The 19,528-nt window shown below is 38.8% G+C and overlaps 1 protein-coding gene across 1 annotated transcript in view; it reads left to right on the top strand.

Annotated features, from left to right (window-relative positions):
* LOC150096967 (GPI ethanolamine phosphate transferase 1-like) overlaps window positions 1-19,528 on the top strand; it is a 311,441-nt gene that overhangs the window by 192,459 nt on the left and 99,454 nt on the right. Inside the window, exon 18 of the mRNA XM_090408103.1 lies at window positions 14,687-14,765. Coding sequence (XP_090264229.1) covers window positions 14,687-14,765 — 79 coding nt within the window. The remainder of the gene's footprint in view (window positions 1-14,686; window positions 14,766-19,528) is intronic.

Below are 19,528 nucleotides of genomic sequence, written 5' to 3' on the forward strand. Positions count from 1 at the left end.
ATCTTCAAAGTTTTCATTTTCATCATAACATGGTAAATTGTCATATATTGTTGAAAATTCTTCATTATTCATGATAGGAGCTTGCAGTATGTCTTCATTTTCATCACTACCCAAAATTTCAAGAACTTCCAAAGGTTTTAAACCACAAACAGCAAAGCAGTTTTGTATTGTGCTGCTTTTTATAGCTCGCCAACTGTCAGAGACAAACTGTATTGCTTGCAGAATGGAAATTTTTGCACTGATCTCTCTGGCTGTTGATGAACTTGTTAATAGGTTTTCATCAATGGATTCCAGTATGTAATTAACCAATTTTCCTCGATCGCCGTCTTTAAATTTTTTATTATCCCCATGTCCATTGGTTGCACTAAGGATGTTGTATTAGGAGGAAGAAATTCCAGCCTTATATTTTTTAGATTATCTAAATGAGGGTGTGCAGCACAATTATCGAGAAGCAACAAAATTTTCCTCTGCTTAAGTTGTAATTCTACGTCCCAACTCATAAGCCAATTCCGAAAAATTTCAGAAGTCATCCACGCATTACTATTGGCATGGTACTCTACTGGTAAACTCTCTATTCTTACCCCTTAAAGCATCGAGGCTTAGCATTTTTTCCTACAATTAGTAGTTTTCGTTTGTCCGTACCCGACATATTTGCACAGCATAACACAGTAATGCGGTCCATTGCCCTTTTATACCCTGACAGTGCAATGTGCTTATAACACAGGGAGCCGTCTGGCATAGCACGATAATAGAGGCCGGTTTCATCAGCATTGTAAATATCATCCGAACAGAAATTCTCTAAAAAAGTAAGGATTTTAGTATTTTGCCATTGTTCAGCGCTTACATTGTCAGCACTGCCCTTTTTGCCATGTGCTTTTTTAAATTTCATATTGTGTCTCACTTTCCATCGAGACAACCAACCAGCAGTTGCTTTAAAATTGTTGTGGTCCAGCTTTTTAGTGATTTCCTCTGACTTTGCCTTCAACACTGGGCCTCTGATATTCACCCCTTGCCTGCTAACTATAGAAAACCATTGATCTAATGCTTCTTCGACTTCTGGATCCTTTCCATCACACTTTCTTTTGGATGTTCCTGGAATTTCTTTCTGTCACGTCCACTCCTCATGCAGTTGATTTTCTCGTTGTAGGAGATGCGCTATTTTTGATTTTGGTACACCAGTTATATCGGCAAGTCTACGATGGCTTGTATTTAATGGCTGGCTTTTAATTTTATCCAGCAAAGCAATTTTACTTGAAAGTGTAAAATCATTTCTTGGCATCTTGGCAAAGATTTAAAAATTTTAAATGAAATTGACACAATAAATCGATATCGCTAGGTACAGCATATAGTAAGGGTAGATTCTTAAGCAGATGCGTACTTGCCAGACGTACGACGAAAGATAACTGATTCGCATCACACTAGTGTTGCCAAATATTAGTGTATGTAGTGTTGCCATATTTTCACAATTCAAAAATGGCTGTCATTTCAATGCTAATAAAAAGTTATGCACTTTGGTGTGATTAGATATCCAATGTCATATTATATTGGTGGGATTATGCTTGAAGAAACTGATGAGGCTAGGGATCTAGGGTCGTTTCAATAGACAAGAAGTTGAAGTTCAAGGATCATATAGCAAAAATTGTAAATACAACTCAGAGAATAATGAATGCTGAAACGAACCATGACATGTAAAGATAAGTAAGTCAATTTGCAATTTACAATGCCTTGATAAGACCTCATTTGGACTATTGCATGCAGGTCTGGTCTCCTGGTTTTCGTGGTGATTCTGGTACAGTGGAGAGAGTGCAAAGGATTAAGAATGATTGTGGAATACAGATTATGAAGACAGTTGAGAATTTGTAGGCTGCAGACACTAGCAAAGAAAAGAAAGAGGGGCGATATGATCGAGACGTGCAAACTTCTGAAAGGGTCATATAGGATTTCAGTTGATGGAATTTTTCATTTTATGGAGGGGTAAGGACAAAGGGCAACCATGGAAGTTGAGAATGAATGCCAAGAAGGTCAAGAAGGGGATTAGGTCTAGATTTTTCTCTCATAGAGTAGTGCATGATTGGAATGGATTGCCGTTGGATGTTGTGTGTGCAAGTAGCATGAATGAATTTGAGAACAGGTATGACAGCTGGTGTGAATAGTATGGCCTTCCTCAATGAGTTCCTTACTCCCTAGAGATCTCTCTTAATAATAATAATAAATGAGTGAAAGAAAGGTGATATGATCAAGACGTACAAACTTTTGAAACAGTCACATAGGACTTCAGTTGATGAAATTTTTCATTTTATGGAGGGTGGGGTAAGGACAAAGGACATCCATGGAAGTTGAGAATGAATGCTGTCAAGAAGGGGATTAGGTCTAGATTTTTCTCTCATAGAGTAGTGCATGATTGGAATGGATTGCCATTGGATGTTGTGTGTGCAAGTAGCATGAATGAATTCAAGAACAGGTATGACAGCTGGTGCGAATAGTATGGCCTTCCTCAATGAGTTCCTTACTCCCTAGAGATCTCTCTTAATAATAATAATAAATGAGTGACTTCAAGAAGCTGAAGTTGCTCTTTTGTTCCACTGAAGAAAAGTAATTTCTTTGAAATAATTTTTTTTTTTTAATGTTGTGCCCATATACAAGAGATTGGTTGATCAACCTATAGCACATTAGTATTGTGTATGGGTAATGGGTTGGGAGAGGAGGAACTTGTTTACATTTGATTTAAATGACTGTAAATTGTATTCCTTGGGAAACACAGCAGGTGGGAGGCTGTTCTACAGTGCAGCAGTTGCAGGGATGGAGGAGGAAAAGAAATTTGTTCTGTTTGTTTCTAGGTGTTGTGCTTTGAAGGGATATTGAGCAGCAGCTGCATGTGTTCCAACGAGCTTAGTACTGAGTGGAGGAATTATTGATGTTATTTCAGATGAGCATTTCTCATGGAAATATTTGTAGAATATACATATTGCAGAAACCAAACTTCTGTGCGAAAGTGGGGGGAGAGAATTGGTAAGAGATGGGTCATTGATAAGTCTAATTGCTCCCCTCTGTATTGAGTCAAGCATTTTGAGGGAGCTTTTAGGGGGCCCACTCCATATGTGGGAGCAGTATTCAATAGCTGGGTGGATTTGTGATTTGTATAATGTTAACAGCTGGTCAGGGGTGAAGTAACTTCTTGAGTGAAAGAGAAATCCTAGTTTTTTGGAAGTGGAGGATGCAATGGTTATGTTATGTTTATACCAGAGAGGTTTGATGTATGGGTAATTCCAAGAAGAGAGATCTTAAACTGTCTGGAAATTTGAGTATCATCAAAAAGGATACTGGAAAAAAATTGATTTTTTTATGGGGAAATAGGACAGAACTGGGTTTTATTAGCATTGAAATTGATAAGGTTATCCAAACCCCATTGTAGGATGGCTTGGAGATCAGAATTGAGGGTGGTGGTTGATGTTCTGTATGTTGAGACGAATTGTGTAGGGTTAGGTTTATTAAATGAAAGCGAGGAGTATAATGTACTGTCATCTGCAAAACTGTGTATTGGGTTGGAGGTGAACTGAAGTAGGTCGTTGACATATAGCAGGAAGAGGGTTGGCGAGAGGACAGAACCTTGTGGAAGACCAAATGATGTTAGTTTTCTTAGTAAGCCTTTGTGCCAGACCCGGTCAAAGGCTTTGGATAGATCAAGTGCAAGCACTTGGGATTCACCAGACTTCTCCATGGTATTTGTTCAGAGGGGCGGGTGACATATGTGAGCAGATCTCCTATTGATCAGCAGTGATGGAATCCATACTTGCAGTCATTTATTAGGTGGGTGTCCTCAAGGTAGTGTAGGAATTTGGAATTGATGATTTTTTCCATTATTTTAGACAGGACTGAGGTAAGCGAGATAGGGCGGTAGTTGGATGGCAGTGACTTGTCACTCTTCTTGGGAATGGGTTGAATTTTCAGTTTGTGGGATAGATTCCAATGGAATAAGAAAGTATATATAGGCAACATAGGATAGGAGTCAGTTCTGGTGTGCAAACTTTCAGGACAATTAAGGGAATGTCATCAGGGCCAGGAGACTTTTGTGTCTCTAATTTGGACAGTATTTTTCTGATCTCATCTAGAAAAAGAATATAGGGGTCATTGTATGTTGGGTGTCTGGGGGGGGGGGGGGGGCATTTACCATTGTCAGTTATGCATGCATTGGAAGCAGAGTATGAAGCCAGAAGATTGGCTTTTTCTGTGGGTGATGATGATGCAATAGAGCCATCTGGGGATAATAAGGGTGGGAATAGTGTTGGGCAGAAGTTACGACCAATTGCTTTGGCAAGAGACCAAAAGGCTCGACTGCCGTTTGGATAGGCTGCTAGTTTTCTGCTTTTTTGCTCTTTCGAACTCTGTTTTGGAAGTGTTGATTGTTTTTTTGCATCTATTTTGGACTTCGGCATAAGCTCTAAAGAAGGATGAGGTTCTTGATTTAAGCCAGTTACGGTATGTGTGGTGTTTCCTCTGTACAGCCTTGGTACATCTTTTGGAGAACCAGGATTTAGTCAGGAATGGCAGTTCAGAGTAGTGTGTGGAATGTATGTTTCCATGCCAGTGAGTATTACTTTGGTAATAAGTTCGATGCATATGTTTGGGTTGGATGGCTGGAAGCAGCATTCCAACCATGGGAATGTGGCATAGAAGTTGCAGAAGCTGTCCCACTTGACACTGATATAATGCCAAATGACTCTTGAATGGGAGTGTCTGTGTAAGCGTTGTTGCATTGGGGGAGGAGATGAGCACTAGATTGTAGTCAGAATTACCCAGGGGGGGCTCACTACTTTCACTGTGTATTTGGAGGGGTTATTGGTGAGGAAGAGATCTAGGAAGTTTGGGGAGTGGTTCGGGTTATCTGATATCCTGGTTGGCATCTGAACAAGTCGTGTAAGGTCGTTACTGATGTAAAATGTTTCAGCATCTCTGCCTGCAATACCTGTATAACTGGAGGAGGAAAGCTGGTGTTGTTGACATTAAAATCTTCTAGGAGAATTATTTCGCTGTTGCAAAAGTGGGATTGGGGAAAATCAATTTTTAAGGAGAGGAAATTAAAGAGTGCAGAGTGGTTGGTTGCATTGGTTGAGCAGTAGAGACAGCAAATGAATTTGACTGAGTGGGGAAGGGATATTTTCAACCAAAGAATGTCAAAGTTGGGTGATTCTAGGTTGAGTGCTCTCTGTCAAGGTATGTCAGAGCGGATGTATGCGCAGACACCACCCTTGGGATGAAAGTTGAAGAGTGAGTAGTTTGAAAGGTTGAAATAAATAATGCTGGGGGGAGGTGAGATTTGAGTTTCTGCCAGAAAGAAAGAGTAGGTGGGGTTTGGTAGACTGAAGGTGGTAGTGGACACTATTAAGGTTGAAGTTTAGGCCATGGATGTTGGTGAAGTGGATATGTAGGGTTTTGTGAGTCATATGTTTCACCACAAGGGTCTTGCACATTTCCTATGCAGTGCCTTAATACTGATTTCTATGGTGACTGCTAGTGGCATCACTTGGTTTTTACACCAGTTTAACTTGTCTGTAGTCGATGATCCAACTGTTGTCACCATTTTGATATTTTTCTTCGAGTTGTCTTCAAAGCTGGCGTCCTTGTTTCTTTTGTGTAAATGTTAAATCTGGTCGAGCATATATATGCACGATTGGGGACAAGTGTCTTTGAACTTGTTGTTGATCTCTGACATTAGTTTTGATGTGCTTGTCAGTGTGTTGCAAATCACTTTTACTAGGTGTGGAAAGTTTGTTTCATCCTTTCTTTTATTTACAGGCCTGAAACGATGGCACCTCAGTTCAATATTCTTAGAATCGATGGGATTCTAAGAATCGATTGCATTCTTCAGCAAGTTTGTTGATGTCTTCTTTTAATGATTTTCTGTTTTCTGTCTGAAAGTTCATAACTGCATTGAATTTCTTGTTTTTGGCCTCCAAGTCATTTACCATTGATGCGATTAGCTCGTGGAGTTCATTCGCAGGCAAAGATTAGCTTGCATTGTTCTGGTCATCAATTTGTTCGAGCTTAGCTTCCACTGCACGTATTTTGGAGGTAAAAGTTTCATTCAAGGTCAGCAATAACAAGACAAAGACAATGAAAATAGGCAGAAGCATTGAAAATGTCAACTGCGTTGTGAATGGAGAACCTGTGGAACAAGTAAAACATTTCAGCTATTTAGGCACCATTTTTAGTGAAGATGGTAAATTAAATATGGAAATAGACAACAGAATCAACAAAGCTGGTATGGTAAGAAGTCAGTTGAATAAATTCATATGGAATAAGAGAGAAAATAGTTGGAACACTAAATTTGAACACTGTATACAAGGCAGTGTTCAAACCAGTTTTAACTTATTCTTGTTGAGAGGCTTATACGCTGGTTAAACATGATAACTAATATTTAAGGAATTGACAGCGTTTACTAGAAATATAAATTAAATAAACTTTAATATATACTTTCCGATAATTCGGCAAACGTCACGTTGCCATCTTCTTGGGAACTTAATACAAAGACACGTGCACACAAGTACTACATAACAGCAAATGAGAACTGAAACTAGGAAGCTAACATTTTCTTAAAGTCCTGGTGGTGCCCCCTGGCGGGCTATATTGGTGGTTCTTGGCCTTTGGGCTGAAGTTCTTCTGATAATTGTTTCCCAAATTTGGGGCAGTCTCATGCATCCAAATTTGTTGAGGTTTGGCATATTCCTGAAGGGCTGAGGCTGATTCCATGAATAGTCTTTCATACTTGAACTTGCTGCGGTGTATGACTGTGGCTTTCTTCCATCTTATTCTGTGGCGAGTATCCAGAACGTGGTCTGCAAGCCCAGAGTGGCTGTACTGGTGAAATCGGATGTAATCCTTGTGTTCTGAGATTCTGATATTTGCTGTCCTGCCTGTTTGGCCAAAGTAAGACAATTTACAGCTGCAAGGGACCTGGTACACACCAGGTAGGTCTAGGGGAAGTGGTTGGTCTTTAGTGGAGCGGATAAGGGATGCCAATTTTCTATGTGGTCTATAACAAGTGGTTAAGTCGTGTTTTCTTAAGATTTTGTTGATTTTTTCCGAGGTGCCTCGGATGTAGGGAATGGTGATGGATTTAGAGTAATCTTTTTTGTGAAGGGGAGGGGGTGGTGGGTTGAGGATAACTAGGTTAAGTATTCTCTGGATTTTTTTTGGGGAGGGGGTAGCCATTGGCTGAGAAAGTGTCATGGATGTGATTTAGTTCAGTGGTTAGGGCTTGATCATTTGAACAGATTATTTTTGCCCTGTTGAATAGTGTCTTAATAACTCCATATTGTTGTGAGGGGGGGGTGATGGGATTGTTGGTGAATGTATCTGCCTGTATGGGTGGGTTTTCTATAAACTGAGAAAACCAAGGTTCCATCAGGTTGGCGGGTGACTAGTGTGTCTAGGAAGGGGAGGTTATTGTTTTCCTCTTTTTCCAGGGTGAACTTGATTCTAGGGTGTTGGTTGTTTAAGTGTGTTAGGAAGGAGAGGAGTGAATCCGGGCCATGTGGCCAAATAGCAAACACATCATCAACGTAGCGAAGCCATATGGTAGGTTTTTGTGGGGCTGAGTTTAAGGCTTTCTCTTCAAAAGTCTCCATAAAGAAGTTGGCCAAGGGTGGGGAAAGTGGTGAACCCATGGCTGTCCCCTCTATCTGTTTGTAGAATTTTTCCTGCCAAACGAAATAGCCTGAGTTTATTGTAAACTGAAATAGGGCTGAGATATCGGGAGGAAATTTAGCTTGGATTAGCTCTAGGGTTTCTTTGAGGGGTACATTCGTGAATAGAGAGGAGACATCAAAACTGACCATTATGTCATTGTGTTGCAGTGTAAGGTTTTCTATACTGGCTTTGAAGTGGGCTGAGTTTTTTTATGTGTGATGGTGTGTTGCCAGTATAGTGTGAGAGCGCTTTGGCTAAATGCTTGCCTAGTTTGTAAGTGGGGGAATCAATGCCATCCACTTTGGGACGTAATGGCACATTTTCTTGATGTATTTTAGGGAGCCCATATATGCAGGGGGGTCTAGAGTTATAGGGTTTTAGTCTGTTGGTAACCTCCACAGGCCAAGAAGTAACCTTCTTAAGGAGCCTATGAAGTTTTCTAATTTGTGAGTTGGTGGGATTGTAATTAATGGGGAGGTAAGTGGATCGATCTAATAGCAAAGCCTTGAGCTTACCTGTGTAGTCATTAAGGTTGAGTACCACAGTGGCGTTCACCTTATCCGCTTTTGTGATCACTATTTCTTTGTTTCTCTTCAATTCTTGTAGTGACTTGTATTCACTAATAGATATGTTGGATTTTGGAGGTTTTGCTTTTTTGAGAACACAAACGCTGCCGGGATAATCAAGTTATCCCAAACTGTGTAAAATTTAAACACCGCTTCGTCTCACAGAAAGCTCTCCGTATCTACAACCGGGCAAGCCAGGCTTTACTTCGGGAGCAAATTACCGCTACACGCAGTTCCCTAGCCGACATAAACAGAGCTATTTTAGCGCTAGAGAATGAGCTTTCACATACGCTTAATCACGAGCTTTGGTCAGTCCTACATGACGTCTCGTGTACAGCAGCTAACAAAGAATTCGATTGAATACGGAGCAGAAATATCAACAAGTTCGATAAATTAATAAAGAACTCGGCGTCCAAACCTAAACTACAAACCAACACTGTAGTTAACCTTTCTTCAGTTATCTTGAAGCCTGAAGCACTCAACGCTCTATCACGTGGTCACAACTTCGCCATTGCTCCTAAGAAATTAACGGCCGAGGAATTAATGATCCAAATTGAACGCGGAATTTGCCACAACTAATCGAATATCGTTGGCGATGTGGTGGAAGTTGGCAAATTCCGCGTTCAATTTGGATCGTTAATTTCTTAGGAGCAATGGCGAAGTTGTGACCATGTGATAGAGCGTTGAGTGCTTCAGGCTTCAAGATAACTGAAGAAAGGTTAACTACAGTGTTGGTTTGTAGTTTAGGTTTGGACGCCGAGTTCTTTATTAATTTATCGAACTTGTTGATATTTCTGCTCCGTATTCGATCGAATTCTTTGTTAGCTGCTGTACACGAGACGTCATGTAGGACTGACCAAAGCTCGTGATTAAGCGTATGTGAAAGCTCATTCTCTAGCGCTAAAATAGCTCTGTTTATGTCGGCTAGGGAACCGCGTGTAGCGGTAATTTGCTCCCGAAGTAAAGCCTGGCTTGCCCGGTTGTAGATACGGAGAGATTTCTGTGAGACGAAGCGGTGTTTAAATTTTACACAGTTTGGGATAACTTGATTATCCCGGCAGCGTTTTAGGAATGCCAGACGGTTAAGTTGTCTGGATAACTTAAGCTTCAGTTTGCCGTAATGGCGGGCCTTGCGTGCGAAGGAATCTCCGTGGATGATCATTATTCTTGTTGAGAGGCTTATATGCTGGTTAAACATGATAACTAATATTTAAGGAATTGATAGCGTATACTAGAAATATAAATTAAATAAACTTTAATATATACTTTCCGATATTTCGGCAAACGTCACGTTGCCATCTTCTTGGGAACTTAATACAAAGACACGTGCACACAAGTACTACATAACAGCAAATGAGAACTGAAGCTAGGAAGCTAACGTTTTCCTAAAGTCCTGGTGGTGCCCCTGGCGGGCTATATTGGTGGTTCTTGGCCTTTGGGCTGAAGTTCTTCTGATAATTGTTTCCCAAATTTGGGGCAGTCTCATGCATCCAAATTTGTTGTGGTTTGGCATGTTCCTAAGGGCTGAGGCTGATTCCATGAATAGTCTTTCATACTTGAACTTGCTGCGGTGTATGACTGTGGCTTTCTTCCATCTTATTCTGTGGCGAGTATCCAGAGCGTGGTCTGCAAGCCCAGAGTGGCTGTACTGGTGAAATCGGATGTAATCCTTGTGTTCTGAGATTCTGATATTTGCTGTCCTGCCTGTTTGGCCAAAGTAAGACAATTTACAGCTGCAAGGGACCTGGTACACACCAGGTAGGTCTAGGGGAAGTGGTTGGTCTTTAGTGGAGCGGATAAGGGATGCCAATTTTCTATGTGGTCTATAACAAGTGGTTAAGTCGTGTTTTCTTAAGATTTTGTTGATTTTTTCCGAGGTGCCTCGGATGTAGGGAATGGTGATGGATTTAGAGTAATCTTTTTTGTGAAGGGGAGGGGGGTGGTGGGTTGTGGATAACTGTGTTAAGTATTCTCTGGATTTTTTTTTTGGGGGGGGGGGATAGCCATTGGCTGAGAAAGTGTCATGGATGTGATTTAGTTCAGTGGTTAGGGCTTGATCATTTGAACAGATTATTTTTGCCCTGTTGAATAGTGTCTTAATAACTCCATATTGTTGTGAGGGGGGGTGATGGGATTGTTGGTGAATGTATCTGCCTGTATGGGTGGGTTTTCTATAAACTGAGAAAACCAAGGTTCCATCAGGTTGGCGGGTGACTAGTGTGTCTAGGAAGGGGAGGTTATTGTTTTCCTCTTTTTCCAGGGTGAACTTGATTCTAGGGTGTTGGTTGTTTAAGTGTGTTAGGAAGGAGAGGAGTGAATCCGGGCCATGTGGCCAAATAGCAAACACATCATCAACGTAGCGAAGCCATATGGTAGGTTTTTGTGGGGCTGAGTTTAAGGCTTTCTCTTCAAAAGTCTCCATAAAGAAGTTGGCCAAGGGTGGGGAAAGTGGTGAACCCATGGCTGTCCCCTCTATCTGTTTGTAGAATTTTTCCTGCCTTGCAGGCCATGCTCTGGATACTCACCACAGAATAAGATGGAAGAAAGCCACAGTCATACACCGCAGCAAGTTCAAGTATGAAAGACTATTCATGGAATCAGCCTCAGCCCTTAGGAACATGCCAAACCTCAACAAATTTGGATGCATGAGACTGCCCCAAATTTGGGAAACAATTATCAGAAGAACTTCAGCCCAAAGTCCAAGAACCACCAATATAGCCCGCCAGGGGGCACCACCAGGACTTTAGGAAAACGTTAGCTTCCTAGCTTCAGTTCTCATTTGCTGTTATGTAGTACTTGTGTGCACGTGTCTTTGTATTAATTCCCAAGCACGAACACAATGTCAAGAACTTGACATTGTCAGCATCCAGGAATGTGTTAGCAGAACTAATCTCAGGTGGTATGGTCACTTAAACATGACCATACCACCTGAATGGGCAAGGAAAGATTAGCAAAACAAGTGTTCTCTGTCAGGTTTGCAGGAAAACGACCCAGAGGAAGACCAAGATATAGGTGGATTGATATGGTAAAACCTGCCATAGACGATGTTTTATCGTAGATGATAGAAATATAAGATCTGATAATGTTGGAGTCTTGACAAGTAACAGACTGATTTAGAGGAAAATTGTAGATAGGAAGTTAGTAATGATGTAAATTTTTCATATAGTACTGTCATATCCTGTACACCCCTTGAGAGTACATGGCAGGAATTTGATGATGAAGTTTCATTCACAGCATTGATATGCTGTTCGAGGTTTTCTACACGTTTACCTATGTTCAGAAGTTGTTTTACCGAAAGGAGGCACAGTGAACAGAAAAACGGCTGGTTAAGTTCAATAAATAGCTTTTGCACATATTGATCTATTTTGGCGCAGGAAGCGTGCAGCCAGTGGCAACAGAACTCACAGAATATACCTTTTTTTTTTTTTTTTTTTTTTCTGTGGCACCAGTTTTGCAGCTGCGGCCTGTAATAGATTTGTCAGCGGCGATCGACAGCACTGTGCTGGCGAGACACGGGGTGCTCTTTTGCCTTTGGCTTTTGTTGCTGCCATCTTTGTTGTGTACGGTAGGCATAGTTGGCACTTAAACGGTAGGCATAGTTGGCTGATTTAGAATTGGAATGATAGTGATTTAATGCACTATAATTGATTATTAATTTTGATGAGAAATACTCACAATAATGATAAAATGGGGGGTGGGCACAAGTTAGAGTAGCTTATTCATCGATGCTGCCTGGTGGATTTTTTTTTGGATTTTTTGTTCTTGATTGCAAACAATTTTCATTCACCCTAGACATCTCTGTTCATGTGAAGAATATATCTGTGTATAACACTGATTCTCAGTCACAGCATGAGGAACAACACAGCCTTTGAAAGGCCACACCGAACTACCTAACTTTCATCTGACACTAGCTACTTCAGCTCTAGCTGAAGTAGCTAGTGTCAGATGAAAGTGGCAGGTTTTCTTCCAGAAACTTGGAAATCACATGAAACTACATTTTTGTTGTGGTCTAAGTTACTTCTGCAATAATCTTCAACAATCTATCTCAATCCAGTGCATAGACTCCAGACTTCCATAGTAAGTAGTATGAGGGACAGTATATAAATAATGTCACACTTTTTTCAATTTGAGCACAGCAGACACATTACATATCACTGAGTGGGCAGCGGTAGCCTTTAATGAGTGGTGTTATGATCAGTCACGTGGGCACATACCACACAAATGGTTCAAAATGGCAGATGTTATGGATTCATGTTTGAAGCAGATTGGTGATTGAATTCCTTACACTGAAGATGCGAGTCCAGTGGAAGTTCATACCCATCTGAAGAAAAAATGTGTATAGAGACAATGCTGTTGAAACATCACAATTAGACACTAGGATAGACACTTTAAGAGTAGTGAAACCATGACAGTGCCTAGCCTCAAGCCTCACACTGGTTTGTGCACAAAGGATGTACTTGCAATTTGGCTGGGTCAGATCTTCCCCATCCTGCTGATAGTCCAGAATTGGCAACCCCCAGTACCACTGTCTCTTTGGCTCTCTGAAGCATATACTCTGAGGATGCCATTTTATGGAAAAAGAAAGAACTGAAACAAGCTTTTCATGAGGATCCCTTAGGTTGAAGTAAATTATGGAATCAACACAGTGTCTCACTCAGTGATGGCAAAAATAGAGAATGATGGAGACTTTGTTAGAAAATGACAGAATGCTTGCAAGATCTAATAGGTTAATCCATGTAAAAGTCTTTGTTAAATAATGTATATTATCTGAAAACAAATTAGAAGACATTACTTTCATACTGTCTCTCGTAGTTATTAGCCATTTCTTTAATTATGCTTCCCAGTACGTGTTTCTTATTCTTTATTAGATATTCTTTTCATACAAAAAAAAAAAAAACATGCAGTTGGAAGAAAAACGGGATATTGCACCCTTTGATTGGAAAATACCTGAGTCAATTCCCATTCCGATGAAGACAATCTTTGTATGGACTTTTTCAATTGAAGGTGAGTTAGCCAGTCTCATATGGAGATAGCAGGATTTTTCTCCTAGAAACTTCGATATTTCATCCAGCATACAAGCAAATTGGCTAGCAAACACATACATTTGCAGACAAAAAAAATGTACTAATGATGCCTATGATACAAAAATTCAAACATTTTTTACGTGAATTTTCCTTCATTTTTAGAATTCTTTTGATTATGCCAACTCATAGCATTTTGTTATTGATACAAAAAAAAAAAAAAAAAAATACTGTTAATAGGCTGTAAAAGACACGGTGTGTAAATGGAGGATTGAATAGTATAAATGATAGATTCTGTGGACTGGTCTGTCCTTTTTCAGTGAGTTCTTAGACTCCTTGGAGGTGTCATGTAATAATGATAATAATAAAAGCAAGCTTATTTGGTTGATTGGGAAGTATAGATAAAAACTAGCTTGATTGTCAGAAACTTAATCAAAAACATTCTGTTATTATTCTTCCATCTGTTTTGGTTACATAATAAAATGGTATGAGTGATTATAATGATTTTAACTAAAGAGTTATATTATATATTCTCGTCTTCACCTTATATGTTGTGCTTGATGGCCTGTCCATGGCCATTGAGTCTTATAGTAATGTAATTAATGTGAGCTGCAATCCTTGTGTGTAAATTGACCAGTTTGTTTTTCTTATTTTTTTTCAGCTAACTCACTTTTAGTTGAAAAGCATTTTTAATGGTCCTAAATAGGATTTTGAACCTATATCTTTTCAACCAAAGCCCATTGTTACCAAGTGAGCTACAAAGGTTCTGATTATAATACATTGTTGATAGGAGATTAATAATAATGTAAACTTAATCATGTAGTGCTGTCATAGTAACCTGAACATCCCTTGGGGGTACATATCAGGAAATTAATGATGATGATGATATGTATTTCAAGATGAGAAATTTAAAATCAGTTAAATTGATTTGGTATAACTTTATCTCATCTTTCCTTAGTAATTCTTTACATGCATGATTAGTAAACCCAAGTCTCTTTCCCATATTTTTGCTTAAAGTAATTCATAAATGTCGCATTCACAACTGTCATTCTTAAAGAAATTTATAACCAAAAATTTTATGTTAAAATTCAGAAATTATTTAGAAAATAGAACTCACTGATTTGGAAAATGTTTTGTGATTTTATATAATATTTACAATGAACATGATATAAATTAATGTTCTCTTTCTCTACCCACCTCCTTTATTCCTTTTCCTAGTTGAATTATATAATCTATTTGGAATATTATCCTGCATGAGCATCTGCTTTCATCCGAATTTTTTTAACTCTTTAAAAAATTGTCCTTGTTTAAATTCATGTAAAAGAGATTCCAGATTTGAAAGAAAATATGAAATATGTGAATTTTGCATATAATATTAAAATAATCTCAGTTTAATTTTCCATTTTCTAATAGACCAGAATTAGGTCTTATCACTAATAGTCGCAACTCAAGAAAAGAATCCCATCAAGTGATATTAATCACTGCTGTTCAGGTAGATTTAATACTTAGTTAATGTTCTTTAGCATTTAGGGTATTTTATTTTATTTTATTTATTTATTTATTTATTTTTACTGGCACTAAAATATATGAATAGAATTCATATATTTTAGTGCTAGTAAGAATTTTTGCCTTTTTATATAGCTGTCATATTTAAAGAAAATTTTGTATATTGAATATAATGTCTTTTTAACTAATTTTTTTTTAATTAGTATATTTAAAGGACACATGGATCCTCTTGTAGCTCAGTTGGTAATGACAGTGTTATGTGGTTGGAAAGGCATATTCGAATCGTGCTTAGAATGATAAAGGAACCTTCGTAAGGGATTTTCAGCTGCTGGTGAGTTAGCCAAGCTCCTACAAAGTTGGCAATGTTTCTTCATCCTTCATAAGAGGACAAACACAGTGTACACACATAATAACTGGCCTCATAGTGTTCATTACTTTGCTCTTAATTCCAAATAGCCATAAAGGAAGAATATATTCAGATCATCTCAGTCTTAACAACCTGAGCATGTGTAGTGAATCCTTCTTTCATCATTTCCATGGAAAGCTCATCTCCATTTTTTAACATAGCCCAGCATAAGTAAAAATTTTGTTAATGTTGTAAATTCTGCTAATAATAAGTTAATTATTGTTTATTATGAATTAGTTTAAGGGCTATTTTCATAACCCCCCCTCATCATCTGAATTCACTATGCATTTATAACCATTCAATGCACATAACTTTTTTTTACATACAATGAGAAAATATATTCACTGTAATTGAAAAGTTGTTTCTTAAAATCATCTGTTGTTGCATGCTTTAGGCAGAAAACAATAGGCTTGATCTGTTCAAATGTTTACTTAATTAATAATGAGAATTTCCTTCGTTCATCACTGGAAACTCTGTTTCTCTTGTCACAAATAAAATTAAATTATCTTACATAAATGAAGAAGCATTGTAGCATTAGAAGTAATCAAAGTATCCATTAACATAGTTGAGATAATCTGTTTATCTGAAATAATTTCAACAAGAACAATAAAGAATACTTTCATGCAAACAACTTTTACAAAGTTTACAATTAAAATTAAACTAATTCTAAGCAATGATACCATTCCTACTACCCCAAACCTGAAAGAGCAAAATCATCATACTGTAATCATTTCCACCCCTCAGGACAGATAGATAGCTTAAATACTCCCAACTAGTATGTTTTTATTGTCCTTGAAATACTAATTTTTTTTTTTAATGATAACCAAAAGAATTATATCATTATGCTGTAAGTAAAAGAAAGAATGTGGCCTCCCTCGATGAGTCTGACTCCCTGGAGGTCTCTCCTAATAATAACTCTACTGAATGCAAATGGTATGCAGGTGACAGTGCAGAAGAAATTGTTGAGAATAGCAGTTTCTTTATTTATAGAAAATTCTTTCTGAAATGTATTAGAAGAAAAACAGATAATATGAGCTCTGGAAAGAAGGCATTTAATAATGCCATATTTTTGTGAGGGGTGGTAAGCCATGGATACAGACCTGAAAAGGAAGGTTTGCAAAAAAAAAAAAAAAAAAAAAAATGTTGATAAGGAGTCATCCAAATCTCTTTTTACGAGAACATCAAGGAAAGATATAGTTACATTTGGTTCAAGTTCCATAGTGAAATTGATTCTCTAATGAAGGTTGTTAATTTTTTTGTAAGAAGACATCTAGTTATTCATGTGAATATTCCACACAGCAAAGATGGCATCCATATAGGAACGCCATATCAAAGGTTTTGGATTAATCATTAAAATTTTTTCTTCTAGATGTTCTAAATAGAAGTCAGCAAGAATGAGAGATATTGGAGAACCCATTGCAATACCTTCAATTTGTTGATAAAGCTTTTCATTCCAGCTAAAATATCTAGAATTCATGACAAACTTGAAGAGGCTAGAATATTTCTTGGAAATTTAGACAATAACAAGAAACTAAGTTGGTAACAGCATTGCTCTTGGACTGGATAGATCTGGGTTCAAATCCTGTCTGGGATGCAAACAACTTTTACCAGGGCTTTTTCACTTGAAGATGAGTTAGACAGCTTCGTATGGAGGTGGTATGCTTTTTCATCCTGTAAAACAAATTTGACAGAGAACACAAGCAATTGTCAGGCATAAATTAATACAATAATGTCAATAGGATTAACCACACTATCATCACATTGATTAGATTTATATTAGTTAACCATGAAGGCTAACTTCTTAACATGAGGTCATTCAACCTTGTGTTAAGGAGAAGATATGTCACCATGGTCAGTTCTGTGACTAAACATACATAGTTGGTTTATTAATTCCACAATAAAATTATGCTAGCATTATTATTATTATTATTTTCGGGCTACTCCAGGGAGTCCTTAGACTCATCGAAGGAGGCCCTAAACATCATGTCCACACAACTATACGACATTCTCACAGTATCTATCATACCTTGCCTTGAACTCGCTCACTGTCATAGCACCCACAACAGACTCTGGCAGCTTATTCCACTCATTTACCACTCTAAAAGTAAAGAACCCAGCTCTAACACCACTGCTAACCACACTCTTGCCCAGCTTCCATAGGTGTCCCCCAGTTCTCCCACCACCAGTCCTGATCTCAAAAATATCCTCTGAATTAATCTTATAGAATCCTTTTAGCAATTTGAATGTCTCAATCATATCTCCCCTTTTCCGCCTATCAACCAGTTTCTACAACCCACAAATCTTCAACCTGTTCTCATATGGTTCATTCCACAGACCTGCTATCATCTTAGTCACTCGCCTCTGGATCCTCTCCACCTCTTCCCCATCAAGAAGGAACCGAGGTGACCAAATCTGTGCACAGTAGTCAAGATGAGGTCTTATCAAGGCTCGGTACAGAGGTACAATAACTTGCTTGTCTCTGCTCGTTAAGGTATTTTTCAACAACCAAGTGAGTTGACGAGCTGATTTAGCTACTTTTGCAGTGTGCCCCCTAAACTTCATCTCCCTATCCACCAACACTCCCAAGTCCCTGGCCTCATCAATCTCTTGGAGTACAGTTCCACCAATGTGGTATACTGCTGCTAATCTTTTCACCCCAAAATGCATAACCTTACATTTTGTCACATTAAATTGACATCCATTCTCTTAGCCCAGAACTCCAATCTATCTAAGTCATCCTGCAAGACTTTGACATCTTCTGCATTCACTATCACCTTCCCCAACTTTGCATCATCAGCGAACAAATGAACTGTTCCACTTAGATCCTTCCCTATATCATTAATGAACAGATTAAACAGTAGTGGTCCAAGAACAGAACCCTGCGGCACCCCGCTAGTCACAGGCCGTCTTTTGGACTCCACTCCTGAATAAACCACTCTTTCATATCTCTCCATCAACCACCCACCTATCCATCTCACCAACCCTATATCCATTCCCATATGTTGTAGTTTATGGATTAGAATTCCATGTGTTATCCTGTCAAACGCCTTTGCCAGGTCCAGCAGTATCACTGTAAACCCATTTCCCTTATCCAGTTCAGCCGTCACCTTGTTATAAAACTTGAGCAAGTTACTCAGGCATGCTCTACCCTTTACAAAGCAATGCTGTCCCCTGTACAGTATCTCATTTTCATCAATCCATTCCTGTATTTTTCTCTTGACTACTTTCTCCAAGACCTTGACAACAACTCCTGATATGCTGATCGGTCGGTAATTTGCAACCATAGTCTTGGATCCTCCTTTATGCAGTGAAACTATTTTCCCCTCTTTCCATGCCTTCGGGACTAAACCAGACCTGAGACTCAGATTAAACAACATGGTCAAGGGCACTGATAATTCCTTAGCCGCTTCACGCAAGACCCGTGCTGGTATATCATCCAATCCCATAGATGTATTCACATTAAGGTTCTGTAATAGACTATTCACCTCCACTTCATTCATCACAATCCCCGTATAAACTAATGGCTCCTTCATTTTTTCAATGTCACCACCTGGATGATATACTTTTGCAAAGTGCGCACTCAGTAACTCCACTATATCGACTGGTTCAGTGACCTCCTTACCATCATCATTCCTTAAAATGATTTTGTTATGTACAGTTTTTTTCTTGCTTGCAGCATATTGAAAGAACTGTTTGGGATTCTCTTTTGCTTGCATAGCTAGTTTCCTTTCATAATCGGCTTTTGCTGTTTTTACCACACTCGTTACCCTTCTGGCCTGCACTTTATACCGTTCGTGTGCCTGCAGGTCACCCCTTTCTTTAAATTCCCTCCACAGTTGTTTCTTTTTTTGCAGCTCAAGCTTAGTGGTGTTATTCATCCATTTAACCCCTACTTGTTGTACTATTCGGACCCTAGGTATACAATCAGCCATAACCTCCTGTAAATGCTCCTTGACCACTTCCCATGCTCTATCGACATCCAGCCCTTGCAGTTGTACATGCCATGGCACTGATCCAAGTGATCTCCTAAGCTTGTCATACTTGCCAGCACGGTAATTCCACTTATACTCTGTCTTAATCAAAAATTCCACACCTTTAGCCACCTCCCAGGTCAAGACCTTATGATCACTCTCACCAATAGGTGGCAACATGGTCATATTCATTACAGTCAAATTGTGAGATGCTATTACCAGGTCAAGCACTCTCACACCCCTAGTATTTTCAATTACATGCTGTCTCAGATAGTTATCCCTTAATAATTGAATAAAATCCATTTCTTTCCTCACATGTGTCCTCTCCTCCTTCCAATCAATGTTACCGTAATTAAAATCCCCCATAATAAT

The sequence above is a fragment of the Typopeltis vanoorti genome, chromosome 18, assembly GCF_054136105.1.
Source record: "Typopeltis vanoorti isolate ZY-2024b chromosome 18, IOZ_Tvanoo_1.0, whole genome shotgun sequence".
NCBI classification, from domain to species: Eukaryota; Metazoa; Arthropoda; class Arachnida; order Uropygi; family Thelyphonidae; genus Typopeltis; species Typopeltis vanoorti.